Raw genomic sequence first — 24,863 nt, forward strand, 5'->3', positions numbered from 1 at the left:
AAAAAGAAACAAAGGGTCCTGTGTCCACCTCTTATCAAATTATCAAATGGGCTCCTCAAAGGGTTCTGGGTGCCTCATGGCTCTGAGCACACACACTCTGTTCTTAAGTGTGTCCTGCATCTACCTCTGATAAACCCTTCTCATGCCTCTTTAAAATACAATTTTAAAAAGGGTCCTGTCCCTCACTGAGATGGAGCACTTGCTCCCAGGCTAGGCTTACTGAGAACCTAGGCTGGGGAAAGGATGATCACATTTCCATTTGTCTAGGGGGCAGCCCTTCCGGGAGAGCTTCATGTGCCTGATGGAGGCTTGTGGGGATCTGGAACAGAGCACAGACCACGGGCTTAGTTGGCTAGAGGGGTGCTGCTGGCTGACACATGTGAAGGAATCACTGAGCACTGCCTGCCTGGCAGCCCAGGCCACAGAGAGGTAAGGCTCTTACTCAGAGAGAATCGGGTGGCCTGGACAGGGCTCTCAATCCCTGGCACAAAACTCTGACTCAGTAAGCAGATACAGTCTTGAATGGGGCTCATTCTATGCCTGGCCTGGCCACCTCAGTCAGGGAAGGAAGTGTCACCATTGATGAGCTGTGGGCCCACAAGGAAGGGGCCTGCATGCTGGTACATGGGGCTGAAGGCATAGACAGCACCTTGCTCGTAACTTCACTGGCCCAACTCATCGTGGACCCCTCAAGTTGGACAGTGACGGTTCCAGGAACTGCCAGGTAGGTGGTCACCCAGCTCCAGCTCTACCCCTCCATCCAGAAACCCCACTTCGCTGTGCCCACCACTCTGCCCCTTCTCCAGGCCAGTCACCCCTCCCAGCTGAGCTGTGCCCACTCAGCCTTCTCCCATGGTCGCCCAAAGCACGAGGCACCCACCTTTCTCCTCTTCCTGGACTGTGTGTGGCAGCTGGGGCACCAGTTCCCGCTTCCCTGGAGTTTGGGGAGGAGCTGCAGTTGGCACTGTTGGTCCACATCTATGCTTCCCCTTCTGGCACTTTCCTCTACAACAGTGAAAGGGAGAGGTGAACTCAGCGGGTGTTGAGGTGGGTAGGGCCAGGTGCAGGGAAGGCGCAGATACTGTACCTGCTGCATTAACACCTTACTTCCTTAGAGGCCTTCTTTCCAGTGTTTAGAAAAACTGTGTTCTTTCCTCCCTTGCCTCCAAATCTTACACCTCCCTATACCTTCTGCAAACCCAGAGATAGATGGGTCCAAGGACAATCCTTTAGGCCTGCCCAGTTGGTCCATAGCCTCTACCTTGAAAATAAAGACTGTACTAAATTACAAATAGAGAGAAAAGGTTCTGTTGTGCTATTATAGAGGAATGACTATAGATAAAAATGAGTTGTGTATTTTTATTTTTGGGGGGGGTACCAGGGTAAGTTGTATATTTTAAAAAGTTATATGAAGCCACGTGTGGTAGCACACATCTGTAATCTGAGCTATAGGAGAGGCTGAGGCAGGAAGATCACAAGTTCAAGTCAGCCCAGGAAACTTATCAATATCCTATCTCAAAATAAATAAAAAGGGCTGGGGATGTAGTTCAGTGGTTTGCACCCATTTCAATCCCCAGAACTTCAGGGCGTGAGGTGAGAGGCTAAAGTATTTTGAGGTTCCATTATAAAGAAATGATGTTTGGGATAGATGTTTAACCTGATTTAAACTTTTTACACAATGTACGTGGATTGAAATATCCCATTATCCCATTAACATATACAATTTTAGGGCTGGGGATTTAGCTTAGTGGTTTCACCGCCTGCTGCACAAGCGCAAGGACCCGAGTTCGATCCCCAGTACCAAAAAAAAAATACTATTTTAGTTTTTAGATATCAGTTTATTGTTTTGTTTTGTTTTGTTTTGTTTTTTGATATCAGTTTAAAAATAACTTCTAAAAGCTGGGGATTTAGCTCAGTGGTGCCGCCACCTGCCTCGCAAGCTCAAGGTCCTGAGTTCAATCCCTAGTACCAAAAAAAACCCCAAAAAACTTCTAAAAAAGGACTGAAGCAGATAGTTCCTTCAAGAATGATTTCTGGACTACCACTTTACAACGCTGATTCTAGTGAAGCAAAGAGTACAGTTGAAAGTGGAGTTTAATTATTTGTACTCTAATTCCAGCTCCACCACTCACCTGCTGGGTGACCATATGCAAAGCTCTCTGAGACTTCAAGAGGCTAGTAGGAGCTATAATCCATCCACACAGGGGTTGTGAGGATTGGCCAAGTTAGCCAAGCTGAAGCATGGTATGTTTAGCACGGCATATAACGGACACAAAAAGTGGTAGCTTGTGTCATTTGGTTGGCTTGCTGCATGTGCTCCCCATCAGCCTCACATGTCCTCTTTGTCTCATCAGTGTGAGAGGTGGGAAGGGGTCCATATCACTCCGTGGTGGAGATCGTACTTAAATTATCCTGTCGCCTCATCCTCCCCACAGCCCATCTTGTTTCACGAACTCCATTAATGTGTCAGTCAAGTTAAAAACTGCTACATTTATCTCCCTCTCCCCTATCCTTCCTTTTTAGCTTTTCTCCTAAAAACTTCTTAGCTGGGCCCTCTCCTGTCAGAGATCCCTCCACTGCCTTATTTACACTCATTTCTTTCCATCTGGACTAATCACTAGCTTCCCTACTGTTCTTCCCATCTCCACTTTAACAAGGTTTTTACTTTACTTATCCTTTTGAGACAGGGTCTCACTATGCAGTCCAGGTTGGCCTTGAACTTACTATGTAGCTGAGGCTGGCCTGGAACTCTTGGTGATCTTCCTGCCTCAGCCTCCCAAGTGCTGGGACAGGGCCAGGGATGTAGCTTAGTGGCACTGCGCCTGCAAGTGCAAGGTCTTGAGTTTGATCCCTCGTTCTGTATTAAAAGAACAAAAACAAAAACAGGAGTGGGGATTTAGCTCAGTGGTACCGTGCCTGCCTCTCAAGTGCAAGGTCCTGAGTTCAATCCCTGTAGCAAAGAAAACAAACAAAAAAACAAACAAAAAACATCAAAAACCAAGTGCTGGGATTACAGATGTGCACCACTATGCCTGGATTGTAATCAGTTTTTCTTTCTTGGTACTGGGGCTCGAACTCGGGACCTTGTACTTGCGAGGCAGGCGGTGGAACCACTGAGCTAAATCCCCGGCCCGCTTTAATCAGTTTTTAAAGACCTCATCAGTTGGAACTATCAATATTCACCTGGGCCCTCTCCCACCTCCTTGCTTTGGCTCATGATATTCCCTTAAGCCAGTGGTGGCAAACCTATGGCACATGTACTACAGTGGGTATCCAGACCCCTTTGTCTGCACACAAGCCAAGTTGCCCCAGCAGCCACACATCAGGTAACAGTTGTTTTTTTCTAAACTAAATGCTCAGTATTCAGGTTTAATTGAAGTGTTGGCACTTTGGTATAGACTTTTGGGTTGCAGTTTGGGCACTCATCTAAGAGGTTCACCATCACTGTCCTAAGTATTTACATGTTGTTAGTCAGCTTTCTGTTAATGTGGTAAGATGCCTGAGATAATCAACTTGTAAAGAGAAAGGGTTTGTTTTGCCTTGTAGTTTTGGAGGTTTCAATGCATGGTCAGTTGGCCTTGTTTTTGGGCCAATGGCAAAGCAGCAGGAAGACACAGCAGAGCAAAACTGCTTACTTCGTGGCAAGGATTCAAAGAGCAGAAGAGGAAGGGGCTAGGTCCCGCTGTCCCCTTCTAGAACATCTCCCCAGTGACCTGAACACCTCCTACCAGGCCCAGTTTCTTAGTTTCCACCAGTTGCCATCAGCACCGAACTGGGGACCAAGCCTTTTCCCGATCAAAACTATAGCATGTCTTTCTACACCTGGTAAACTTCTACTGAGACTTACTTTCGCATTGTTGGGACAAAATACCTGACACCCATGAGTTAAAGGAGGAAAGGTTTATTTTAGCTCACAGTTTTTGAGTTTCAGTCCAGTCACAGCTGGCTCCAAGGCAGGGCAGCACGGTAGAGAAGCAGCAGTCCATGGCATGGCAGGCAGAAAGCAGATGCCTTCTTTCCCTTTTTATTCCATCCAGGCTACAAGCCTATTGGTTGGTATCACCCACTCCCAGGGTGGGTCTTCCTTCTTTAGTAGTCCATCACCTACAGCCATCAGTGGACTAATCCAGTATTGCACAACCATGATCTAGTCACTTTCCAAAAGCGACACCTATGACCCTATGAGGCTTTGAAGGGACATCTAGATATAAGCCGTAACACCCAGCTCAAACAGCTTTTTGTTTTTGAGACAGGGTCTCACTATGTGTGGCCTAGGCTGGCCTTGATCCTCCTGTGTCAGCCTCCTGAATACTGGGACTACAGGAATGCACCACCACACCCAACATAGAACTCCTTAAGGAGTAAGATTTAGTCTTTTCCTGTTTTGTTCTACAGCCCAGCACAAGACCTTTCTAGCAAAAGTGTTTTCAAGAGGGCCAGGGATTTAGCTCAGTGGTGCCACCGCCTGCCTCACGAGCGCAAGGCCCTGAGTTCAATCTCCCTTACCACACACACAAAAAAATTGTTTTCAAGGAGAGGTTATCAGTGCCCAAGAGTGGCTGTTACCCTACTAACCAGGGCTGACCCCACTGGCTCCCAGGAGTCACAGCTGGAAACCCTCCCTTACTCCTTACAGATGTCTCTGTGAGGTAAGGACTAACACACTGCCGGTGGTCAGGGCTTAACCAGCCAAGAGAGCAACAAAAACTCCAGAACCCACTGTCTCCTCAATCCCATGACCGTCTGGCCCTCTGTGGAGCCCCAGAGCCTGTGGCTGTGGCAAGGTGAGTGTCACTCCCACCCCTGGGAAATCATCTCCTTTGCTCAGCTTCTTTACCTGTCTTCCTCCTCCTCGGGCCTGTTTCTTTGCTGGCCTGCCCACCTGAGCCTTCAGAAGCAGCATGGGAGGTGTGGCAAATAGTGACAAAATGAAAAGAGAGAAGGCTTTCAGCCAACAGCTGCAACTGAACCTCCACCCTAAGCACTGGGTCCTTGAACAGTGGCTGAGGACTCCTGAAACCTCAGGACCCTCAAGACCTTGAACCTTGGATAAGGCCACCTGCAACCTGAGCTAGCCCAGAATACTGAAGTTCCACCCTGGAAGTGTCTGAAGTATAGGGAAAAGGCCTATATAATAAATGTATTCATGACTGGCATCAGACTGCTGGCATGTCAGTGAGGAGAGAAAACGATGAGACAGACCAAGTGAAATGTCTTCCCAGAAAACCATTTATTACCAAACTAATTTATTTATTTAGTTTTTGTTTTTTTGGTACCGGGGATTGAAGTTGGGTCCTTGCTCTTGCAAGGCAGGCTGCAGAACCACTAAGCTAAACTCACTGCCCAAACTAATTTATTTCTAAGAGTCCAAAACTTTCCACAAGCAGTCTCCCTGGCCTGGATGGAGATTCAGCTTCTTAAGCCTCAAACTCAAATTCGAAGTACTGTGGGTCGAAGTAGTGGATACGGACATAACCATCTTCACCACCGCTGCTGTAACTGAAAAAAGAGGGCCAGGGGCCAATCAGATGCTTGCTCTAGTAGAGGGAAGCCTGTGAGGCCCAGCATGGGAAAAGGGCAGAGAAGAGACCCAGGCTGAGCTCCCTCCCGGCACTGCGGCCCTACCTCTTGCCATCAGGATGGAAGGCAACACTGTTAATAGGTCCAAAATGGCCCTTGACTCTTCCAAACTCTTCTTCAAAGGCCAAATGAAAGAACCTGGAGGAGAGAGGGTGCAGAGATTCAATAAATTCATTCTGTCTCCTTCCAAAACATGCCAGAGGTAACATTCCTCAAAATACAAACTAATGAATAAAGTAGGAAATTAGAATAAGGGGAAATGAACATGAACAAAGTAAGATGAAGTTTCTGTTTGAATATGTAGGTAACATTAAGTGCTTACTACATGCTGAGCAGTACTCTAAGAGCTTAACAAATATTAACTCATTCATTTAATCTGCACAATTTTATGATATAAGTATATTATCACCGTTCCATTACACAGCTGAGAAGACTGGGCAGAGAAACATGATATGCATAAGGTCTCTAAGTTCACGATATTAACTGCTCTGTTACACACTTGTCACACTGCCTGTACTTCCTAGTAGCCTATATGGTTTGTCCTCCATGCAGCTGTCCTTTGGAAGCGCTCTTTTCCCTTTTACCTGGCCTCAAACTTGCCAATCCTGGTGGAGGTAGTGGTTACATCCATGGCTTCCTGACCACCGCCCAGTACCACCTGCAGGGAAGAAAAAAGTCCAGATAGATGGGACCAAAGGCCAGCTGGGTCTTATTTTCTTCTCTGCCCAGTTAAGTTCTTGACTCCTCTCACAAGACAATGGGAGGATATCAAGGCAGGATGAACAGACACTTCAGCTACCTCCTGCTTAGTTCCCTGGGGCTGCTTAATCATTCAGCCTTGTCACTGCCCTAAGAATCTCCTCTCAGACAATGTTTGTAGCCTAACTGCTAGAGAAACACGATCCTAGGTTTTTGAGGCCTTAGCAGAAAGCCCAACTGGGGTTCCCTTACATGGTCATAGTTGGGAGAAAGGGCGGCTGAGTTGACGGGACGTTCTGTCCGGAAAGTCTTCTGATGTTTCAGGGATGTGGAGTCAAAGAGCTGAAAAAAGAAAGCAGGGGAGAAATATGTAAAATGCCTTCATGGGACAAGTCAGGCAGGCTGAGTGTGTGCAGGAGGGGGAGCGAGTGAAGCCCTGCCAGGCCCTCTGGCAGGTTTACCTTGGCTGTGTTGTCCTTGGATGCGGTGACAAACATGGTCATGTCTCTGGATAACTGGATGTCATTGATCTGCCGGGAGTGCTCCTTAACGTTCACCAATACCTCTCCAGACTGAGGAAAGGGAGAGTGAGACTGACCAGTCCCAATCCCCACTGTTCCCCAGAAACCTGAGACAACCTGACCTTTACCAGTTCCTTACCCCTTCAATCTAATCAGTCATCTCTAAACATCTTTGTTACTTTTCTTTTTTGAGATGAGGATCTATGTTCTCCAGGGTGGCCTTGAACTCCTGGGCACAACTGACCCTTCTGCCTCAGCCTCCCAAGTAACTAGACTATAGGCACACCACTGCACTCAGCCCTAAATACCTCTTGACTCTGTCTAGCTCTCTCTATTCCCATGCCTATTGGCTAATTCAGATCTATTCTCCAAGCTGTGGCCTGCAGAAACCTACAGAGAAAATCTGAATGACAACTCTGAAGATTCCATACTCTTGGGTGTGCTGGTGCATGCCTGTAAACCCAGCATACTGAGAAGCTGAGACAAGAGGATCACAAATTCAAGCCTAGCCTGGGCAACTTATTAAGATCTTGTCTAGGGCTGGGGATTTAGCTCAGTGGCACCACACCTGCCTCGAAAGCACAAGGTCCTGAGTTCAATCCCCAGTGTGTGTGGGGTAATCTTGCCTCAAAAAAGAGGGGAGCTGGGTAACTTAGGGCAAAGGTCCTGGGTTCAATCCTTAGTAGTAAAAGAAAAAAAATCCTACTGCCTAGAGAAAAATCAAATCCTTAACCCATGATATTTACTGACCTTTAAAATCCAGTCCTTGCCCACCTTCCCTACATGTCTCCCCAGAAACCTTCCGAGGATTTTTTTTTTGGTACCAGGGATCAAACTTGGGTCCTTGCACTTGCGCAGTGGGTGGAGAAACCACTGAGCTAAATCCCCAGCCCCCTGAGGATTAAAGAATTCATATACTTCCTTAACTCTAGATTTTTGTTTTTGCTGCTCCTTTTGCCTATGGAATATTCTATCCTTTTTGCTTGAAGCTCCATTAATGTACTTGCTACATTTTCTGTGGCACAATGCACCTCTCATATTTGGGGTGGCACAATTCACAATCTGATTCATGTGCTGTTTTCATGACTGTGTTCCCCTAGATCATATCTGATCCTTTCGTTTTTTTGAGACTGGGTCTCACTATGTAATCCAGGCTGCCTTGAATTCCCAGGGATCCTCCTGCCTCAGACTCCTGAGTGCTGGGATTATAGGCATGTGCCTAGCATAGGGCCTGGCACTCTGGTAGCAGAAAAATGATTTTTGCTCTTTATTAACATGTCTTAAGTACTTTGTGACAAGTTTTTTAAACTGATGTCATTTGACCCTTGAGACATTTTATAGATAAACAGGCTCAGAGAAAGTATGTAATTTGCTAATATCACATAACTGCAACACAGTTACGAAAGTGGCAAAATCCTGCTCCTAGCCACTGTGGTATCCTGCTTTTTGTAAGGTGTCATTCTGGTGGACTCAGGCCCCACTTGGCTCCTTACCTTGGCACTATACTGGTTGAGCTCTCCACTCTCGTGGCCTGCAATGATGCATTCTCCTAGGGGCCCCCACACAGCACTGGTGATCTTGGAGTCATTGCAAGGGATCTTCATGTAGGGTTCATTACTGTCTGTGTGGGGCAGTACATGTCAGGCCCTGGTCTCCAGAGCTGCACGCTTCACCTCAACCTCAGCCCTGGCCCCAGCCCTCACCAATCTGGCTCGGATCCCGCAGGTCAAAGAAGCTCACAAAGCACTGGTAGCCCATCTGCTTGTCCGTGGAAAACATGATGATGTTGCCCCCAAAGTCAAAACCGCAGGTCCGGACAGCTGAATTGGTCTTGAGGAGGGCCAGCTGCTTCCCTGGAGACAGGCAGAGTCTGGGATATCCCTGTTCACTATCCCCACAAGGACTTGACACCTGCCTATCATCAGATCTCAGCTTCCCCTCTCCAGTGACTCCAGCCCACCACTCTTCCTCACTGCTATGCTCTCAGTCAAGTCTTTTCACTCCTTTCCCACAGTCCCTCCTCAGACATCCTGCTAATGTGGCACTGTTCCTAGTGGACTACAACCTATCTGTCCCCCTCAGACTTTGCTTCTCTATAGCAAGGAGCGGGTCTGATTTCTCTGCATGACCCCAGTGCCAGCATGGAACTGGAAGCCCAGTAAATATTTATTTTTTTTGGTACCGGGGATTGAACTTGGGTCCTTGCGCTTGTGCAGCAGGCGGCGAAACCACTGAGCTAAATCCCTGGCCCAGTAAATATTTATTAAATGGATTAGCTTCATAGGCTTCCTGTCTTCAGCACCAGCTCTTCCACTGCTCCTGGACCTTGCTAAAACTAACCAGACCACTCTTCCCTGCTCAGGCATCCCCAATGCATGCTATACAACAAAGCCAAGCTTCTGAGTTGGGCATTCAGGGCCTGTTCTTCTCCAGCCTGACTCTCCTGCCTTTATCTTCTTTACTGGCTATCTACTCTACTCCTAAGAAGGCTACGATACTCTCCTTGCTTTTATTCCAGCATATGCCAAAGTGATGACATCTTTCTGATCCTTTAAGCCCCAGCTCATGTAACACTTACCTTGGGAAATCATCCCAGGCTGCTTCCACCCCCATCCCAGGCAGTCAGTTGCCAGTCCTGGCCCTCCACAGTACTCTGTTTATTGTTCTACGTAATGGTTCTTATCTCATTGACTTTCCTTATTGTCTCATATTCTCTACACTGGGAACTATCTCTGGATTTATGCCCACTTCCCCAGAACTTGTTTAGACAGGTACACTGTAGTAAAGTTTTTGCTGAAGAAGTAAATGACCTAGGCTTACCTGTTTCACAGTCCCAGAGACGACAGCTGTTGTCAGCTGAGCCAGTGAGGACATGCTTGGTGTCCCCTGGAGAGGGTGTTAAGGAATATGACTAAGTTCACCTGAACCCTTATTCTCTTGGGAGGTCAACCAGATCATCTCCCAGTCTGGCCCAAAGACCTTTCTTCTCTTTCTTACCTCAGAGCATTTTATACTCCTCATCCTGAACTGGAACTTGTCCTGAATGCTTCCCCAATCAGTGAAGAAACTGAGAGTAGGAGGTAGTACTGTTCTCTAGACCCATTTCCCAACCTCCAACTCAGCATCTCCATTGCTGGCAGACCCTACAGTACAGACTCAGAGCAAAAAACAAGGATACAGTCAGCATCCACACACCACACAGCTCCAGTATGGCCCATGTATGTGCCCAGCCTCTCACCATTTACAGAGTACCATACATTAACAATCTAGAGTCAAATGACAGGACAGTTTACATCCCAGGAAGAGCTATGGCCTCCTAGTTTGCCCTAGGAACCCTCTGAAGTCTCTAGCCAAGCTAATTCTGCTCTCTCCTGCTCATGTATTTGGCAGCAGAGCTGATGAAAAGATTACCTACTGGATTCTCTTCCCTTCTTGAGCTTGGTAGCATGGGAATCAGGTTTCCAAACGCATCCTCATTCATCAGCCTAACCCTTCCCTGGACTCTATCTCTCAGAAAAATAGTAGCCCCGAAAAATAGTAGCTTTGATGTCCTACCCAAGTAAGAGTAGGGAAGTCTGGGTTCCAGCACCTGCTATCACTAGCTCATTGAATGATCTCAACTACGGTACCTCTCCCCTCTGAACTTCAGCTTTCTGATCTTTATGGATTTTTTGTTTTCTATGAAAAATATTCAGGTCAGTCTTGAGCTAGCAATGTAGTCCAGGCTGGTCTTGAACTCGTGGCAATTCTCCTGCCTCAGCCTCCCAAATGGTGGTATTATAGGTGTGCACTGGCACACCCAGCAGCTTTCTCTCTTTTTTTTTTTTTTTTGGTACCAGGGATTGAACTCGGGACCTTGCGCTTTTGAGGCAGGTGCTGGAACCACTAAACTTAATCCCCAGCCCAACTTTCTCATTTTTAAAATGGCCAACACATGTGGGCTGGAGATGTAGCTCAGAGGTAGGGCACATGCCCTCCACATATGAGTCCCTGGGTTCAATACCCGGCACTGTAACAACAAAAATGGCCAAGATGGTAAGTCCTTCAAAGGGTAGGTGTGAGGCTCCAACAAAATTATATCTAAGGAATTTAAAATATAAGTGACTGACCGTAATTAGGCACTCATATAGCAGATACTGTGCTAAGCTCCGTACAAAAAACTATCTCATCTTGTTAAGGGGCATACTATAACTATTACTCTCCTGGGTGGATACTTTATCAACTGGGAAACAACTAAAAAAAGGTTAAATGACATGCTCCAAGCCACATGACTAGTAGATGCTGGAGAGAGGAATCAAATCAAGTCTGTTTGACTTCAGAGTCCCCACTCTTAATCACTAGTTAACAGCCTCCACATGCAGGTGCCTCAAAAGGCTGTACCAGAGCCAGGAGTGGTGGCACACGCATGTAGTCCCAGCACTCAGAGGGAGAGGCAGGAGAATCACTGCGTTCGAAGCCAGCCTGGGCTACATAATGAGACCCTGTCTCAAAAAAAAAAAAAAAAAAAAAGAAGGCTGTATTATGAGGGACTGTGTGCTTATGACAGGATGAGAGGCTGGATTGAGACTGGCCAGACCCTCATTAAGTCCCCTGTATCTTTTTCTCTCCGTGTCCCGTCCCCGCCCCCCCCCGGTACCAGGGATCAAACTCAGACCTTGAACTTTCGAGGCAGGCGGTGGAACCACTGAGCTAAATGCCCGGCTCTCTTTTTTGTCCTTTTGAAGCCGGGGATTGAACCCAGGGACTCAAGCACGCTAAGCACAAACTCCACCTCTGGGCTACACCTCCAGCCTCTCCCCTAGGTCTTAATGGCACAGTCTGCTGCCTATAGGTCAGCTTTGTCCTACTACAAGTGGTCTGTTCTCCTATCCTGGTAGAATGCTTTAGTTCTTAGGAATCGGCCTTGGTCACCTGAAAGAGCCAACCTTCGGGCCTAACCCCTTTCCACCGCAGTCTCTTGTTTTGTTCCTCCCCAGCTACTCCTCCTACCAACAATGGAGTTATTCCCACCTTTAATGGATAGAACTCTCTCGCCGTCCTACCCTCGGGATAGCCTTTCCCAACTTTTCAAAGTGGGGCATTCTTAGCTTCCCCTCAGGGAGCAAAACTGGCTTGTACCACCCACGGTCCTGGAAGAATGCACCTGCCCTTCCCGCGCCCCCTCCGTCTGTCCCGCCGCCCTCTTGCCGAAGCTCACAGGGTCTTTGGCCACGGTGAAGAGGAGGTCTCCCTCGCGGTTATACTTAATCTGCGTAATGGACCGCTCATGGCCTTGCAGCAGTATCGGCTTCTGTGGGGAACAGGATAGGAGTGTCAGTGTTCGGAACTAGGCCCCTGCTGAGTCCGGGGACCCCTACCACAATACCCACAACTCTGGAACTCACCATCCCGGCGATGACACTCGAAGAGTGGCAACGTGAGTGGAACCGGAAAAGACTTTCAGGCCACTTCCGGTTTGGTTCATAGGATCCTCCCCCTCGTTCCCGGAAGAAGAAGAGTGGTGTTGCCATGGCGGCGTCTCTGGGTGGGTAGCCAGCCCCGCCCCTCCTCTGACTTCTGACTCTTACCCGGAGTTCGTTTCCTACTCTCCTTCCTCCCCCTAAAACCCAGGCTCCTGGATTCATCTCCCCAACCTCCCAAGGCCTGTCCTCCCCGCCATGGGCAGCGGGGACGTCGGTCGGAGAGCGAGCGGGTAGCTGGGGATATCAGGCCAGAGGAGGGCGAGGCCGGGTGGGCGGCCGTTTGAGGTTGGGGGTCAGGGTGACTCAAATCTCCCTCTCTGTATTCAGGGCAAGTGCTGGCCCTGGTGCTGGTAGCCGCCTTGTGGGGTGGCACGCAGCCGCTGCTGAAGCGGGCCTCCTCTGGCCTGCAGCAGGTTCAGGAGCGGACCTGGGCCCGACAGTTGCTGCAGGAGATGAAGACCCTTTTCTTGAATACTGAGGTGCGTCTGTGAACGGCCTCCCTCAGAGGAGTAGCCGCTAAGCATTTGTTCTCTGGAGTCAAATAGGTCTGGGTCAGAACTTACTGAAAGGAATGAGACAATCCTGTGGGAGCCTCGGTTTCGTCCTCTGTAAAATAGGAATTACAATTATAACCTTATTATAAGGCATTTATGAAGAGCCAGGCGTGATGGCAATGCACCTGTAATCCCAGCACTTGGGAGGCTGAGGCAGGAGGATCACTGAGAGTTCAAGGTCAGCCTGGGTGACAGTAAACTCAAGGCCAGCCTGAACTCCACAGTGAAACCCTATCTCAAAAAAAAAGGGCAATTATGAGAATTAAGTATGGTGAAGCACATAAAGCACTTACCATTGGGCCTAGTGAACTAGTTGATCATAAGTCTGCATCTATGGCTACTTTTAATACTTTAGTATTGTGATACCTCCAATTAGATAAGGTAACTACTGTACTGAGCTCAGGGCCTTTCTAGAGGAAGACAACTGCCTTTGATCCAAATTCCGCCAGTTGAGGCTAGTGGGAAAGGCCATACATGGACGAAGCTACTTCCCAGGGTTAAAGGTAAGGAAAGAGGGACAGATAAGTGCTGTGTGAGTTCAGTAGAGGCAGGCTGGAGCTAGGGGACTTGGGTGGGCTTGGAGGGATGACATTGGCACTGGCTTTCAAGGCTTTATAGAATAGGAAGGGCAGGGGGCCGAGGATTTAGCTCAGTGGTTTCGCTGCCTGCTGCGCAAGTGCAAGGACCCAAGTTCGATCCCCAGTACCAAAAAAAAAAAAAGAAAAAATAGGAAGGGTGGGAACTAGCAGAGTTGAGAGAGAGAGGGCATTTAAGGCAAGGTATGGTCTTCAGTCTGTTTCCCAGGGTCTTCCTCAGAGGGCTTAGTGTTCCCTAAGCACTTACAACTCTCCTTCCCTCCAAAGAAAGACATATGCTTGAAGCTCAAAGAAGGCAGTGCTGCTCAGTCAAGCAATCACGTTGACCTTTTTCTCCTGTTTCCAGTACCTGATGCCCTTTCTGCTCAACCAGAGTGGCTCCCTTCTCTACTACCTCACCTTGGCATCGACAGGTGGGTCTCTGGCTTTAAGCTACTCTCATTTTGGAGAGGGGTCCTGAAACACCTTGTTCCTGTCAGTAAGAAAGAGAGCGTGCCTGTGGCCCTGTTTCTGTTTTTTTTGTTTTCCGTTTCCCTGCTGAGGATCAAGAATCAAATCTAGATTCTTGTCCACCCTATATAAGTACTACTGAGTGGGGTGCTCATCCACAGCCCTGGCTCCTTCTTTGTACCTCCTTTTCTGAGTCACAAGGAGACACTGGGCAGGTTATGAGTATGATGCCAGGCTGGCCTGGAATCTGGCAGTCTTGTGCAGCAGCAAAGACTCATTTCACTGCACAAAGTGCTGGTTTTGATACTTTAGCTTACATTGTGTGCTACCTAACTGACCTAGAGCAAACCCATTCTTTGAACTTTGGTTTTATAGAGTCAGTTTTGTGGGATTGTAAAGATTAAATGGAATATATGAGATGCATCTAGCAGAGTACCTGGAACACAGTAGGAATTCTATAAATTTCCTTTCTCCCCACATTTTTTCCTCTCCATGTGTGTCAACTGTCCTCAACTTCATCAGATACTGTGCAAGTGTCACATATTTTAATTCCCATCATGACCCTGTGAAGCATAGATGATTATCTTCATTTAAGAGATTAATTCACAGACACAGAAGCCTATAATCCCAGCACTCAGGAGGCTGAGGCAGGAGGATTGAAGGTTGGAGCCCAGCCTGGGCAACATAGGGACTTACTAAGACCCTGACTCAAAGAATAAAAAGAGCTGGAGATGTAGCTCAATGTGTAGACCCTGAGTTTAGTCCCCAGTAACACACACACACACACACACAGACACACACAAAAGGAAATAAACTTAGAAAATTTCACTTCATCTCTCTTGAGTCAGTACAAAGGGATTTTTAAATTTATGCTCTTGAGCTGGGTATGGTGGTGCACACCTGTAATCCCAGCACTCAGGAGGCTGAGGCAAGAGGATCCCTGCCAATTTGAGGCCAGCCTGGGCTACACAGTGAGACTGCCTCAAAGAAAAATTAAAAATAAAAACCAAAAAAAGCTTATGCTCTTAAACTTTACTATGAAAGTTCCCCTACTGGTTTTGTCTCCCCTGTAATCAAGACCCCCAGGGGACCTGATGGAAGTTTGGTCTCCAGATGGCTCTGGGGAACAGCTCAGAAGGGGACAAGATGGCCTCCAGATCTGCCACCTTAGTTTCAACTAAAGTCTCTGCTTTCATATGATTTACATTTGGAGCTTAAGACTATAAAGAATTTGAGGCTGAGTGTGGTGACACATGCCTGTAATCCCAGCTATTCAGGAAGTCAAGGAAGGAGAATCCAAAGTTTGAGGCCAGCCTAGCAACTTAGTGAGACCCTTCTTAAAATAAAAGAAAGGGCTGAAGATGTAGCTCAGTGCCTGGCACATATGAGCCTCTAGGGTCAATCTTCAGTACTACTAGAAAAGAAGTTCGAAAGCCTCTGGCCTAATGAATTCACTGTAGCAAGCCAATTACCAAGTTTTGAGAAAATTGCACTGTTTGGACCCTGTTATCACCTACTCTATCTCTGTCCTTTAATATCCATCTTTTCTTTTCTTTTCTCTTTTTTTGGTACTGGGGATCGAACTTGGGACCCTGTGCTTGCGAGGCAATATCCATTTTTTCTAATAAAGTATTTACTGTTTATTAAGCATCTATTTTAACCAAAGGACTATTTATATATTATCATAGTTCACCGCACAATACCCCTACAAGGAGGTGTTAGGTTGCTATCATTGTTTTACGTGTGCCGAAACAGGCTCAGTGGGTTTGAATGATTTAACCACAATTACACGAGGAAAACAATGCTGTGCTCTTCCATTCCACCCTGCTCTTTGCTCCCCCATCTGCTGTTGCAAACCAGTCCTTAGCAGCCACAACATTCCATGAAAGGTACGAAGTTAAGAAAACTGCTCTTAGGGCCAGGGATTTAGCTCAGTGGTTTTGCTGCCTGCTGCACAAGTGCAAGGACCCAAGTTCAATCCCCAGCACCAAAAAAAAAGAAAAACAAAAGAAAACTGCTCTGAGTAGGTAGGAGTGTTGTGTCATTATTTTGGATGGGTAATGGCAGCCATGCTGGAGGTACATAGGGGATGAAGAATAAAACCATTCCCTCCTTCTCTACCACAGCAGGGAAGGCCTGAGAGCATGTCAGTCTGCCCGTAGTTACAAGTCTCATTACAGATAAACAGCACTGGGGTGGGGGGGGTGGGTGTGTGTACCGGCCATCGAACTCAGGACCTTGAGCTTTCCAGCCAGGCGATGGCACCACTGAGCTAAATCCCCGGCCCTAGTAGCATTTTTTTTTTTTTTAGTACTGGGTATTGAATGAACCCAGGACTTTCACACTGAGCAACATCCCTATCCCTTTTTTATTTATTTATTTATTTATAGTTTTTCCAGTACCAGGGATCAAACTCAGGACCTTATGCTTGCAAGGCAGGCACAGTGCCACTGAGCTAAATCCCTGGCCCTCCTATCCCTTAAAAAATTTTTTTTTTGGTACCGGAGATCGAACTCAGGACCTTGTGGTTGCAAGGCAGGCACCAGAACCACTGAGCTAAATCCCCAGCCCTCTTTTTAAAGATTTGAGACAAGGTCTTGCTAATTTTCCCTGGCTGGGCTCAAACTTGTGATCCTCCTGCCTCAGCCTCTGCCCCCCAGAGTTCTGAGATTACAGACATGTGCCACCATGCCCGTCCTTGACAAATCAAAGTATACAACTATGTTGTTTTTTTTAATTCCTCCACTCCATCCCCAGTACTGTGTTGTTAATGCCATTAGTCCCATTTCTTTTAGTTTGCATATTGAAAAATCAGCCCCTGGCAGCTCTAGAACTAAGAAGCAGATAGATCCTGGGCCTTGGTGACCTGTACTTGAGGCCCACCCCTAATTCTTGAACAGGTACCTACCCTCCTACTTTGGACATTTTTATTTCTCTTCTCTTTAACTGCATAAGGTCAGAACCTGAGCTGAGATAGAAACAAAATATCTTTTACCCGATGTTCTGCTTTGTTCATATCCAATCAGTTGAGTAAGGGAATAGGCTTTAGAGTGAGAAAGACCTTGGTGGGGTGTTTTGTTGTTTTATTTTGGTACCAGGGATGAACTTTGGGCTTTCGGCAGGCAGGCGTGGTGCCACTGAGCTAAATTCCTGGTGCTGTTTGTTTTTTGAAACAGGGTCTTGCTATGTAGTTCAGGCTGGCCTTGAACTCACTGTGTCACCTAGGGTGGCCTCAAACTCATGGCAACTCTTTCCTCAGCCTCCCAAGTATAGAGATTAAAGGCGTGCACCACCATGCCCAACCAGACCTTGGTTTAAACCCTGAGTTTCAGGGCTAGGGATTTAGCTCAGCGAGGCCTTGCCTGCCTGGCAAGCACAAGGTCTTGAGTTCAATTTCCGGTACCTGCCCCCCCCCACCCCTCAATTTGCCCAAAGTTATGGGATTTTTTTAGTCTTTATTTCCTTTACAGTCTCCTTGAAATTTTGTTGTGAAAATTAAATATGTATATAAAGCACCTGGTACCCAGTATGTACTGAATAAATGGCTGTGCTTGCATTGTTACACTCCTTCTGCTGCATCCTTTGAGCTTGGGATGCCTGCCTATCTGTCCAGATATCCTTGAAATCTTAGGAGTTCTCACAGAGTCCAAAGACCTCATTCTTACTATCACACCAAGAAGGTCCCAGACCTCGTGTTCAGGTCTTCATGCCGAAATCCTGTGGAAGCACCGAACTTGAGTCAGGAGACCTGGGTTTCAGTCCTGAGCTTTGCTGTCACATCTAGAAAATGGGGTCATGATACCTTTTCTGAAGGGATGAAATGAAAATGTTTTGTACTTAGAAAGGCATTTTTTGCATCTCAGGGTTCTTCTCATTCTGACCACCAGATCTGACTCTGGCTGTGCCCATCTGTAACTCTCTGGCCATTGTCTTCACGTTGATTGTTGGGAAGCTCCTTGGAGAAGATGTTGGTGGAAAACGTAAGTCAGGCTACTGTGAATGCAAGAAGCAGCTGCTTGGGTCTCGATATACCTGGGTTAGAGAATCTTCCATCTCCCATGGGTGAGAGTCTGGGGACAAAGGCTGGGGGTGAATCAGAGACAGGCCCCACGTGAGTGCTTCTTGTACCAGCTCCTGCTACTGGCATGGCTGGGCTCAAAGCCCCTTGGTACCTACCCATTTTTCCAGGAGAAGTTGCTGGCATGGTGCTCACTGTGACAGGAATTACACTCTGCATTACCAGCTCAGTGAGCAAGACCCAGGGGCAACCATCTACCCTTTGAATGGACCGACCCCACCTCCACCTCTGCTGTCTCCAGGAAGCCCCTGGGCCATGAGGCGCAGGCAGTGAGCAGATACAGACCAGCACTTGCCCTCTTTGAGCCCAGCTTCCTCATCTCTTCTGAAGAGAAGAGCTACCTCATCCATCACAGTAAGAGAAGAGCAATGATGGGGTTTTGTATCCTTCAAGTGGTGTTCAGCTGCTGGGATTTAGCCCAGGAAACTTTACTCACTCTCAACAGCCTCTCTGCCCAGCAGCTTCTTGCAGACATCTCAGACCACCATCACCCAGCCACTATTAACCTGGCCTGCTCCAGCCTATCAGGGTGGCGGCTTCCACAGAGTGCAAAGCCCACCTGCATGGAAAGGGCCATCTGTAGTTTCTGAGTCAGAAATGGGACCCAGACACCTTTAGGACTTAGTCAGGGTGCCTTAGCTGACTGAGGGGTGGAACTGTGGGCGAGACAGTGTGTCAAAATGGCAGGTAGGAGAAACGAGCTGTCTGTTCTCCTCGAGGTAGGTGAAAATACTCAACTGTCAACCCCTCAGACAGACAGCTGTGAGTCCCAGGACCATGTAATTAATGTAGCACCAGTGTCACATCTGGCCAGTAACAGGCTTCAATAAATCTGCACTGAACAGACTTGAGGTTAGTAGTTCTGTTTTTATTTTGACAAACCCACTGTCATATATCTGTGGCCTCTGTACCAAGCTCAGTCACCTACTACTTTCTGTGCCCAAAGAATCCCATTGGGAAATAGCCTCCCCAGCTTGGGCTGCTCCGCTTGGAGAGGAAGGGAAGTCTGGGCTGTGGGCTTAGGAGCAGAAGGATGGAGAGGGGCTGAGGTGGCCACATCCCTTGTGAGCCCAGGGGAACCATGGCTTCTTGAGAACAGGCTGCTGAGGCTGAGGACAAAAGGTGGTTACCTAGTGGAGTCCCTGGTATCTGTCAGGAGCTTTCAGCTCTCAAGGTAGTGGAGCAGAGATTGAGGCTGAGGATGCAGCCCTAGCCCCAGCCTCACCCTGATGTTTTGAAGGCAGAGCCTCTTCTATTGTCTGTGCTGTTCTCTGGAAGAAGTAGAGAAGCATGGAGGAAGGAGCCATGCCTATGCCCATCCTGCTGCCCAGCCAGGAAAAGACTGGAATCACTGGGAACTGATGTCTTATTGAACAAGGTAGCAAGCTGGACTCTGAGATGTTAGATCTGCTTATGGTCCATCACAGGGTGAGGGTAGAGGGATGGGACAGGACCCTGTCCCTGGGGACTGCCAGTTTCTATCTAGCTCAGAACTCCTCCCATCTGTACATATGGCTTCCTGAGCCAACGACTTACCTCATCCAAGGGCTCCTCTGTCCAGGTGTCTTCACTGTATGCCACTTCCTGGGCTCCTGCCATCTCCCTCCTTGGATGGGGAGCCCTGTACACTCCCTTACTTCCTGATGAGGGAGGCAGTGCTAGCTGATGCTGATGCCCAACTTTGGAGCCCTCAGCCTTCTTCCCTTGACTTTCTCTAGCAGCTCCTTCCCCTCTCCAGCCTTGTTCTGAATTCCCCACTACCTCATCTGATGGCAGCCCTGCGAATTCTACCCCTGAAGCCTCATCCCTTTGAGATAAGCCTTGCCCTCTCCACATGACAAGTCTGTATGAAGAAGCAAGGAATTGGACATGCACACAGGGGAGTAGGAGACAGTTCTGCTGAAGTCAGAGCCAGCTTCATCCTAGGGCATTCTACCTCTACAAACCTCCCCAGCAACGACAGTGACCATCCGGGGTCACTGCCCAAGGGTGGGTGAGGTAGAACACTTGCCTATCATGCATAAAGGCCTGGGTTCAATCCCCAGCACATACACAAAAAGGTGGTGGTAGCCGGGGATCTAGCTCAGTGGTTCCGCCACCTGCCTTGGAAGCGCAAGGACCCAAGTTTGATACCCGGTACCAAAAAAACAAAAAAAAACCCCAAACCCAAACCAAAAAAAAAGGTGATGGTGGTTGTGGCTGAGAGGCCACGGCCCAGGAGCCACTCACCTGATGGAAATGATAGAGTAGGGGGCTTGCTTCTTGGCTGAATGCCCTGCTGGGGTCTGGCATAGAAAGCAGATGGCTCAATTCGTTCTGGCTCCTTTGGAGAGGGCTGGCTTGCCTGTGCCATGCGGTCCTGGGCCTTCAGAAGAGACAATGGGCTTGGACCGTGGTTGCTGGGTCTTCACACCTGTCCTATTCCCTAGTGCCCTGATGCCTGAGGGAGCTTAGGAGAGGCAGTGCCATTTGTCCACATCCTCCTTCCCTGCTCCCTCTTCCCAATTAGACTGCCTGTCCAGGCACAGAACAACTGGTGCCTGGCTCTTGAAGATGCCAATGAAGCCAGACTGTGGCCCCACCCCAATGCCCCATGTTCCCTGGCTCATCTCTTGGGAGGCCAGGAGGGCTCAGGCCTGGTTATTTATTTTATTTTTTATTTTGGTACCAGAGATTGAACTCGGGGCCTTGCGCTTGTGAGGCAGGCAGTGGGACCACTGAGCTAGGTCCCCGGCCCCGTTTTGTTTTTTGATATGTGTGATATGTGATTGGGGATTGAACCCAAGACCTTCACACTGAGCACATCCCTAGCCCTTTTTATTTTTTATTTTGAGACAGGGTCTTGTTAAATTACCTATTCTCCTGACTCAGCTTCCTGAGTACTTAGGATTAAAGGCAGGTGCCACCTCACCTAGTCTGTGTTTTCTTTTTGTTTTTGTACTGGGGACTAAACCAGCACCTGGCACATTAGGCCAGCAGGTACTCTACCACTGACCCACATCCTCAAGCCTTCAGGCCTGGAATAGGATGGTAATCTGAGTTCCCTTGGGCCCTGCCATGCCAAGTATGCCAGTAGGCATTAGGCTGTGTAACTCCATCCTGAAGATCATAGTTCTGGTCTGGCCTTTGGCACTCAATACCTGTGTCACCCTAAACAAATCACTTTACTCTTTTGAGCTTCAGTGTGTTTCACAATATTATTGAGAAGATACAGAGATAAAGTCAGAGCCCAAGCTATCAGAATTCTCAGCCAGTCACTCCTCTTTCCACTCCATGGCCCCCTGCATCACCTACCCCCTGCCTTCGAGGTCTGTATTTCTGGTCTGGGGGGTACCTACAATGACAGGAGGAAAGGCTTGTAGTGAGCAGAGGATGACAGGGAGTCAGGGCATGCAGACCAGAGGTCTCTCCGCGGCCTGTGACCCTACACCTCCCACATACATACCAACAGCCCCTGGGCAGGGAGGGGCTGGGCACCAGCAGCTCCAGATAGGGGAGGCCTTTGAAGTCATCCTCTCCAACAGCCACATAGTAATGGCCACTCACCAGAGCCTCTCCTGCTGACAGCGGGAGCCCCTCCAGGGTGCAGAGTCTGGGGAAAAGGTGAGCAGGATAAGGGCTGGTGGTCAATATGCTTCTTCATACTCAGCAGGCACTGACAGGTGGGTATTGCTACTCCAAGGCAACCCTGGCTTTAACCCTCTGGGTACCAGTCACCCAGGTTCTGCCCTAGCATAGAGGGCTGTGGCAGAGGGGCCTCTCCCTGTGGCACAGCCAGAAGTCCCTGGAGGGGACATTCTTTCCTATTGCCATTTTCATGAACAGCTGACAACAGTGGGGAGCCTCTTTGGGAACTTTTGGGCCCCTCTAGTTCCCATACTCACTTGCGCACAGCCCCAGTCTTTAACTTGACTTTCTCAGTCAGGAGCTTCAACACAGTTTCCCAGTCCCGAATAGCAGCTTGGGACAGTTTCAGACTGAATGGGGGACTTAGCAGGTCCCCATTCCTGAACACACTAAGACAAAGAGCAATCTGGTAAGTAGGGTTCCCAGGACACCCCAAATGTGAGGGCAAGTGGCCCAAAAATCACCATACTGGTCTATTTTTACCCATCAGGCATCTTGGGCTTATCATCCCACCCATAACCATGGGACAAACCCACCCCCACTTTCTTGTCTCACTGAAACAGCAATCTGTATCCCTACTCTGACACTGGCACTCACTGGATATAGCAGGGGGCACCTGCAGGCAGCCACTGTCCAAGGGCCCCATCACGCTGCTGGTGAGTCATGGAAGAGTCCTGAAACCCAAGTCAGGCCCTCAAATTAGGAGAGAGCAGAGGCCTTTGGTTACAGGTGGGTCAGTTTAAAGAGTGTGGGATGAGCAGGCAGGACCAGACCTGGGCAGGAAAAGGGGCAAGGAGGCTGATTGGCCACACCTTTCACCAAAGGCTAAGTCATTTTCTAAACACCCCTTCGCCCACATGCGTTTCACAACTTCCTCTCCTTTGGGGACCCAGGACTTCTCCTTTGGAGAGAAAATGAAAGGCTGGCATAGAAGCAGGGGATAGTGTCTTGAAATCCCAACCAGGAAGGATAGAGGCTTGGGTGGGTGTGCAGAGTAAGCCCCATGAACTGGCAACTCTGGCTGTTTCCAGGGCCCGACTTCCCAGTCCAAGTTGGAGCAATTCCAGGAGGGTTGGGAGGTCAGGCTGGGGACAACCTCCAGAGACTCACTTGTAGTCTGCTGCTCTTCCCACCTGGATCCTTCCCTCTAGGGAGTAAATAGCTGAAAGGACAGACAGGTCACAGGTCATCATGGGGAGCCTGAGACGTCAGCAGCCTACTAGCTGCCAAAGTGTAGGGCTCACTAGGCATCCCTCTTCTCAGTCCAGAAACAGATGCTAGCACTTGAACTTGCCTTAGGACCAGAGTCTCAGAGATAAGGTTGAGAGGAATGAGTAATTAAGTGTCCCATATCCTAGGAACATTCTCATCCATTAGGTAAGTGGTTTTGACAATTTGTCGGGGGGCAGTACTAAGAATTGAACTAAGGGCCTCACACATACAAGTGTTCTACCACTGAGCCAAATCCCCAACAAAGTAGGTGATTTTATCTGCATTTTGTCAGACTCAGCTAAGTAACTTGCCCAGAGTCACACAGAAGTGACCAAACCCAGACTTTAAGTCTGTCTAGCTCCCAAGCCCTTGCTTTTTTTTTTTGTTTGTTTCCTAAGACAGGGTCTTGCTCCATAATTCAGGCTGGCCTCAAACTTGTGGCAATCTTCCAGCCTCAGCCTCCCAAGTGCTAGGAGTACAGGCATGTACCACCATACCCGGCTCCTGAGCTCTTGCTCTTAACATCATAGTAAGCAACCTTACCTGAAAGCTCACAGTGGGCCCTGGATGCCAGATCTGAGTTGGAAGCTCAGTCAACCTCAACTCCCACCTGGCCAGACAGCCCCAACATGTAGAGATGATCCTAGTTCGATAGGAGACTTTGGGATGTGTAAACAGAGAAAGGGAAGTGACAGACAGATTGAGACTGTTTGGTGGTGGTAGAGGATTCAATGAAGAGCTTTTGGGAAGAAGTTCAACTTGCAAAATGGCTTCCTTCTCACAGGCAAATAACTATGATCAGCTTAAGTGTTAGTACCAGACAGAATTTGATCTGAGGTGGTTGTGGTGGTACATGCCTGTAATTCCAGCACTTGGGAGGCTGAGACAGGAGGATCGCTGCAGTTCAAGGCCAGCTTGGGCTACATAGTGAGCTCAAGGCCAGCCTGAACTATAGTGCAAGACCTTGTCTCAAACAAACAAAAAAGAAGGGCCGGAGATTTAGCTCAGTAGTTCGGTTGCCTGCCTCACAAGCACAAAGTCCCAAGTTTGATCCCCGGTACCAAAAAAAAAAAAAAAAAAAAAAAAATTAATCTGAATTGCAGCTCAACCCTCTGTTGCTCATGTACTCAGGAAGGCAGGTTTTTCAATTTCCCCCCCTTTTTCTTCTGGTAGTGGGGATCGAACTCAGGACTTTGCGGTTACAAAGCAGGTGGGGTGCCACTGAGCTAAATCCCCAGTGCGCCCCGCCCCCTTTTTGCGGTACCAGGGATTGAACTCAGGACCTTGCACTTGCAAGGCAGGCAGTGGCACCACTGGGCCAAATCCCCGGCCCTATTGTTTCCCCTTCTAACTAGTGGAAATGAACCCACCCCCAGGTTAAAGGAGAAAATGGCCCTTACATAGTGAGTATGGGATACACACTATTGGTTGTGCTCCTTGCCCCCTCCCTAGGCTGTCTGAGCAGCCCTACCCCACTCACTGGAGCTTGTGAAATCGTTCAAAGCCAGCAGCCACATACTGCCCTCCATTCTGCAGGTCTGCCAGGTCAGTGACATGGTGGCCATCACCAGGTGTGTAGAGGGCACGTACAGCCAGTGGGGCCTGCACAGCTGATGTCACCTCATAAAGGAAGGCTTCCATGGTGGGGAAACGGCGTTGGGTTACCACCAGCTGGCGGCCTGGGAAGAAGGGGTCCCCATTTCGGTACACTACTACCCTTTTGGCTGCTGCCATAGTGTCTCCTCAGTTTGAGACGCAGAACTGTTGCCAGGGAACTTAAGCCTGGGCTGGGAGGCATGCCAGAGGTGGAGTCCTGCTCTCTCAACCAGAAAGGCAGGGAGAGCCTCTGGTAACTCAATAAGAGAGAGTAGCAGAGATCCCTTTTTTTGCACTTAGAGGCTCACCATTAGTTAAGGCTGGTCTTGAACTTACCATGTAGCTCAGGATGGCCTTGAACTTGTAGCAATCCTCCTGCCTTCAGCATCCAGAGTGCTGGGATTAGAGGTGTGTGCCACCACACCTTGGCAGCACAGAGATCCCATTTAAACACAGATGTCTCAGTATTCTCCAGAGCCTTAGCTACT

At 48.5% G+C, this 24,863-nt stretch overlaps 3 protein-coding genes across 8 annotated transcripts; 1 reads left to right on the forward strand and 2 right to left on the reverse strand.

Annotated features, from left to right (window-relative positions):
* Positions 1-5,211: 5,211 nt before the first annotated feature.
* On the reverse strand, positions 5,212-12,310 carry Eif3i (eukaryotic translation initiation factor 3 subunit I). Its single transcript, XM_087215386.1, has 11 exons — positions 12,185-12,310; positions 11,998-12,090; positions 9,979-10,066; positions 9,621-9,686; positions 8,504-8,653; positions 8,294-8,421; positions 6,741-6,851; positions 6,532-6,621; positions 6,165-6,238; positions 5,626-5,718; positions 5,212-5,499 (listed from the first exon to the last, which is right to left on the reverse strand). Exons 1-11 carry the CDS (start codon positions 12,308-12,310, stop codon positions 5,418-5,420), a joined length of 1,101 nt encoding a protein of 366 aa, XP_087071512.1. The 3' UTR covers positions 5,212-5,417.
* Positions 12,244-18,786, forward strand: Tmem234 (transmembrane protein 234). The gene is made up of 5 exons (XM_004850842.4): positions 12,244-12,324; positions 12,590-12,741; positions 13,759-13,825; positions 17,750-17,842; positions 18,051-18,786. Exons 1-5 carry the CDS (start codon positions 12,309-12,311, stop codon positions 18,143-18,145), a joined length of 423 nt encoding a protein of 140 aa, XP_004850899.1. The 5' UTR covers positions 12,244-12,308; the 3' UTR covers positions 18,146-18,786.
* On the reverse strand, positions 12,735-24,705 carry Dcdc2b (doublecortin domain containing 2B). 6 transcript variants are annotated; one of them, XM_021263261.2, is made up of 9 exons: positions 24,260-24,705; positions 22,678-22,729; positions 22,165-22,241; positions 21,825-21,956; positions 21,386-21,532; positions 21,235-21,274; positions 20,170-20,305; positions 19,477-19,580; positions 18,788-19,211 (listed from the first exon to the last, which is right to left on the reverse strand). In XM_021263261.2, exons 1-9 carry the CDS (start codon positions 24,511-24,513, stop codon positions 19,110-19,112), a joined length of 1,044 nt encoding a protein of 347 aa, XP_021118920.1. In that variant the 5' UTR covers positions 24,514-24,705; the 3' UTR covers positions 18,788-19,109. The 6 variants fall into 6 exon arrangements, with proteins under 6 accessions (XP_021118919.2, XP_087071515.1, XP_087071514.1 ...); XM_021263260.2 differs by lacking the exon at positions 18,788-19,211 and adding an exon at positions 12,735-12,868 and having other exon boundaries at positions 21,235-21,532; XM_087215389.1 differs by lacking the exons at positions 18,788-19,211; positions 21,235-21,274 and adding an exon at positions 17,298-17,932.
* Positions 24,706-24,863: the final 158 nt, after the last annotated feature.

Source organism: Heterocephalus glaber, unplaced genomic scaffold, assembly GCF_053883595.1.
Source record: "Heterocephalus glaber isolate CG9 unplaced genomic scaffold, H.glaber_assembly_v1.0 deba00001452, whole genome shotgun sequence".
NCBI classification, from domain to species: domain Eukaryota; kingdom Metazoa; phylum Chordata; class Mammalia; order Rodentia; family Bathyergidae; genus Heterocephalus; species Heterocephalus glaber.

Excerpts from the sequence above, each read along its gene's own strand:
- Tmem234 (XM_004850842.4), top strand. Across the intron at positions 12,742-13,758 it reads CCCTTTTCTTGAATACTGAG|TACCTGATGCCCTTTCTGCT; the intron begins GTGCGTCTGTGA and ends TCCTGTTTCCAG. Across the intron at positions 17,843-18,050 it reads AGAAGATGTTGGTGGAAAAC|GAGAAGTTGCTGGCATGGTG; the intron begins GTAAGTCAGGCT and ends CCATTTTTCCAG.
- Eif3i (XM_087215386.1), bottom strand. The coding sequence starts at position 12,310 with ATGGCAACACCACTCTTCTTCTTCCGGGAACGAGGGGGAGGATCCTAT. Across the intron at positions 5,719-6,164 it reads ATTGGCAAGTTTGAGGCCAG|GTTCTTTCATTTGGCCTTTG; the intron begins GTAAAAGGGAAA and ends TCTCTCCTCCAG. Across the intron at positions 5,500-5,625 it reads TTCCATCCTGATGGCAAGAG|TTACAGCAGCGGTGGTGAAG; the intron begins GTAGGGCCGCAG and ends CTCTTTTTTCAG.
- Dcdc2b (XM_087215387.1), bottom strand. The coding sequence starts at position 24,513 with ATGGCAGCAGCCAAAAGGGTAGTAGTGTACCGAAATGGGGACCCCTTC. Across the intron at positions 22,730-24,259 it reads GAACGATTTCACAAGCTCCA|CTATTTACTCCCTAGAGGGA; the intron begins GTGAGTGGGGTA and ends CTGTCCTTTCAG. Across the intron at positions 19,212-19,476 it reads CAGAGGAGCCCTTGGATGAG|AGAACAGCACAGACAATAGA; the intron begins GTAAGTCGTTGG and ends TACTTCTTCCAG.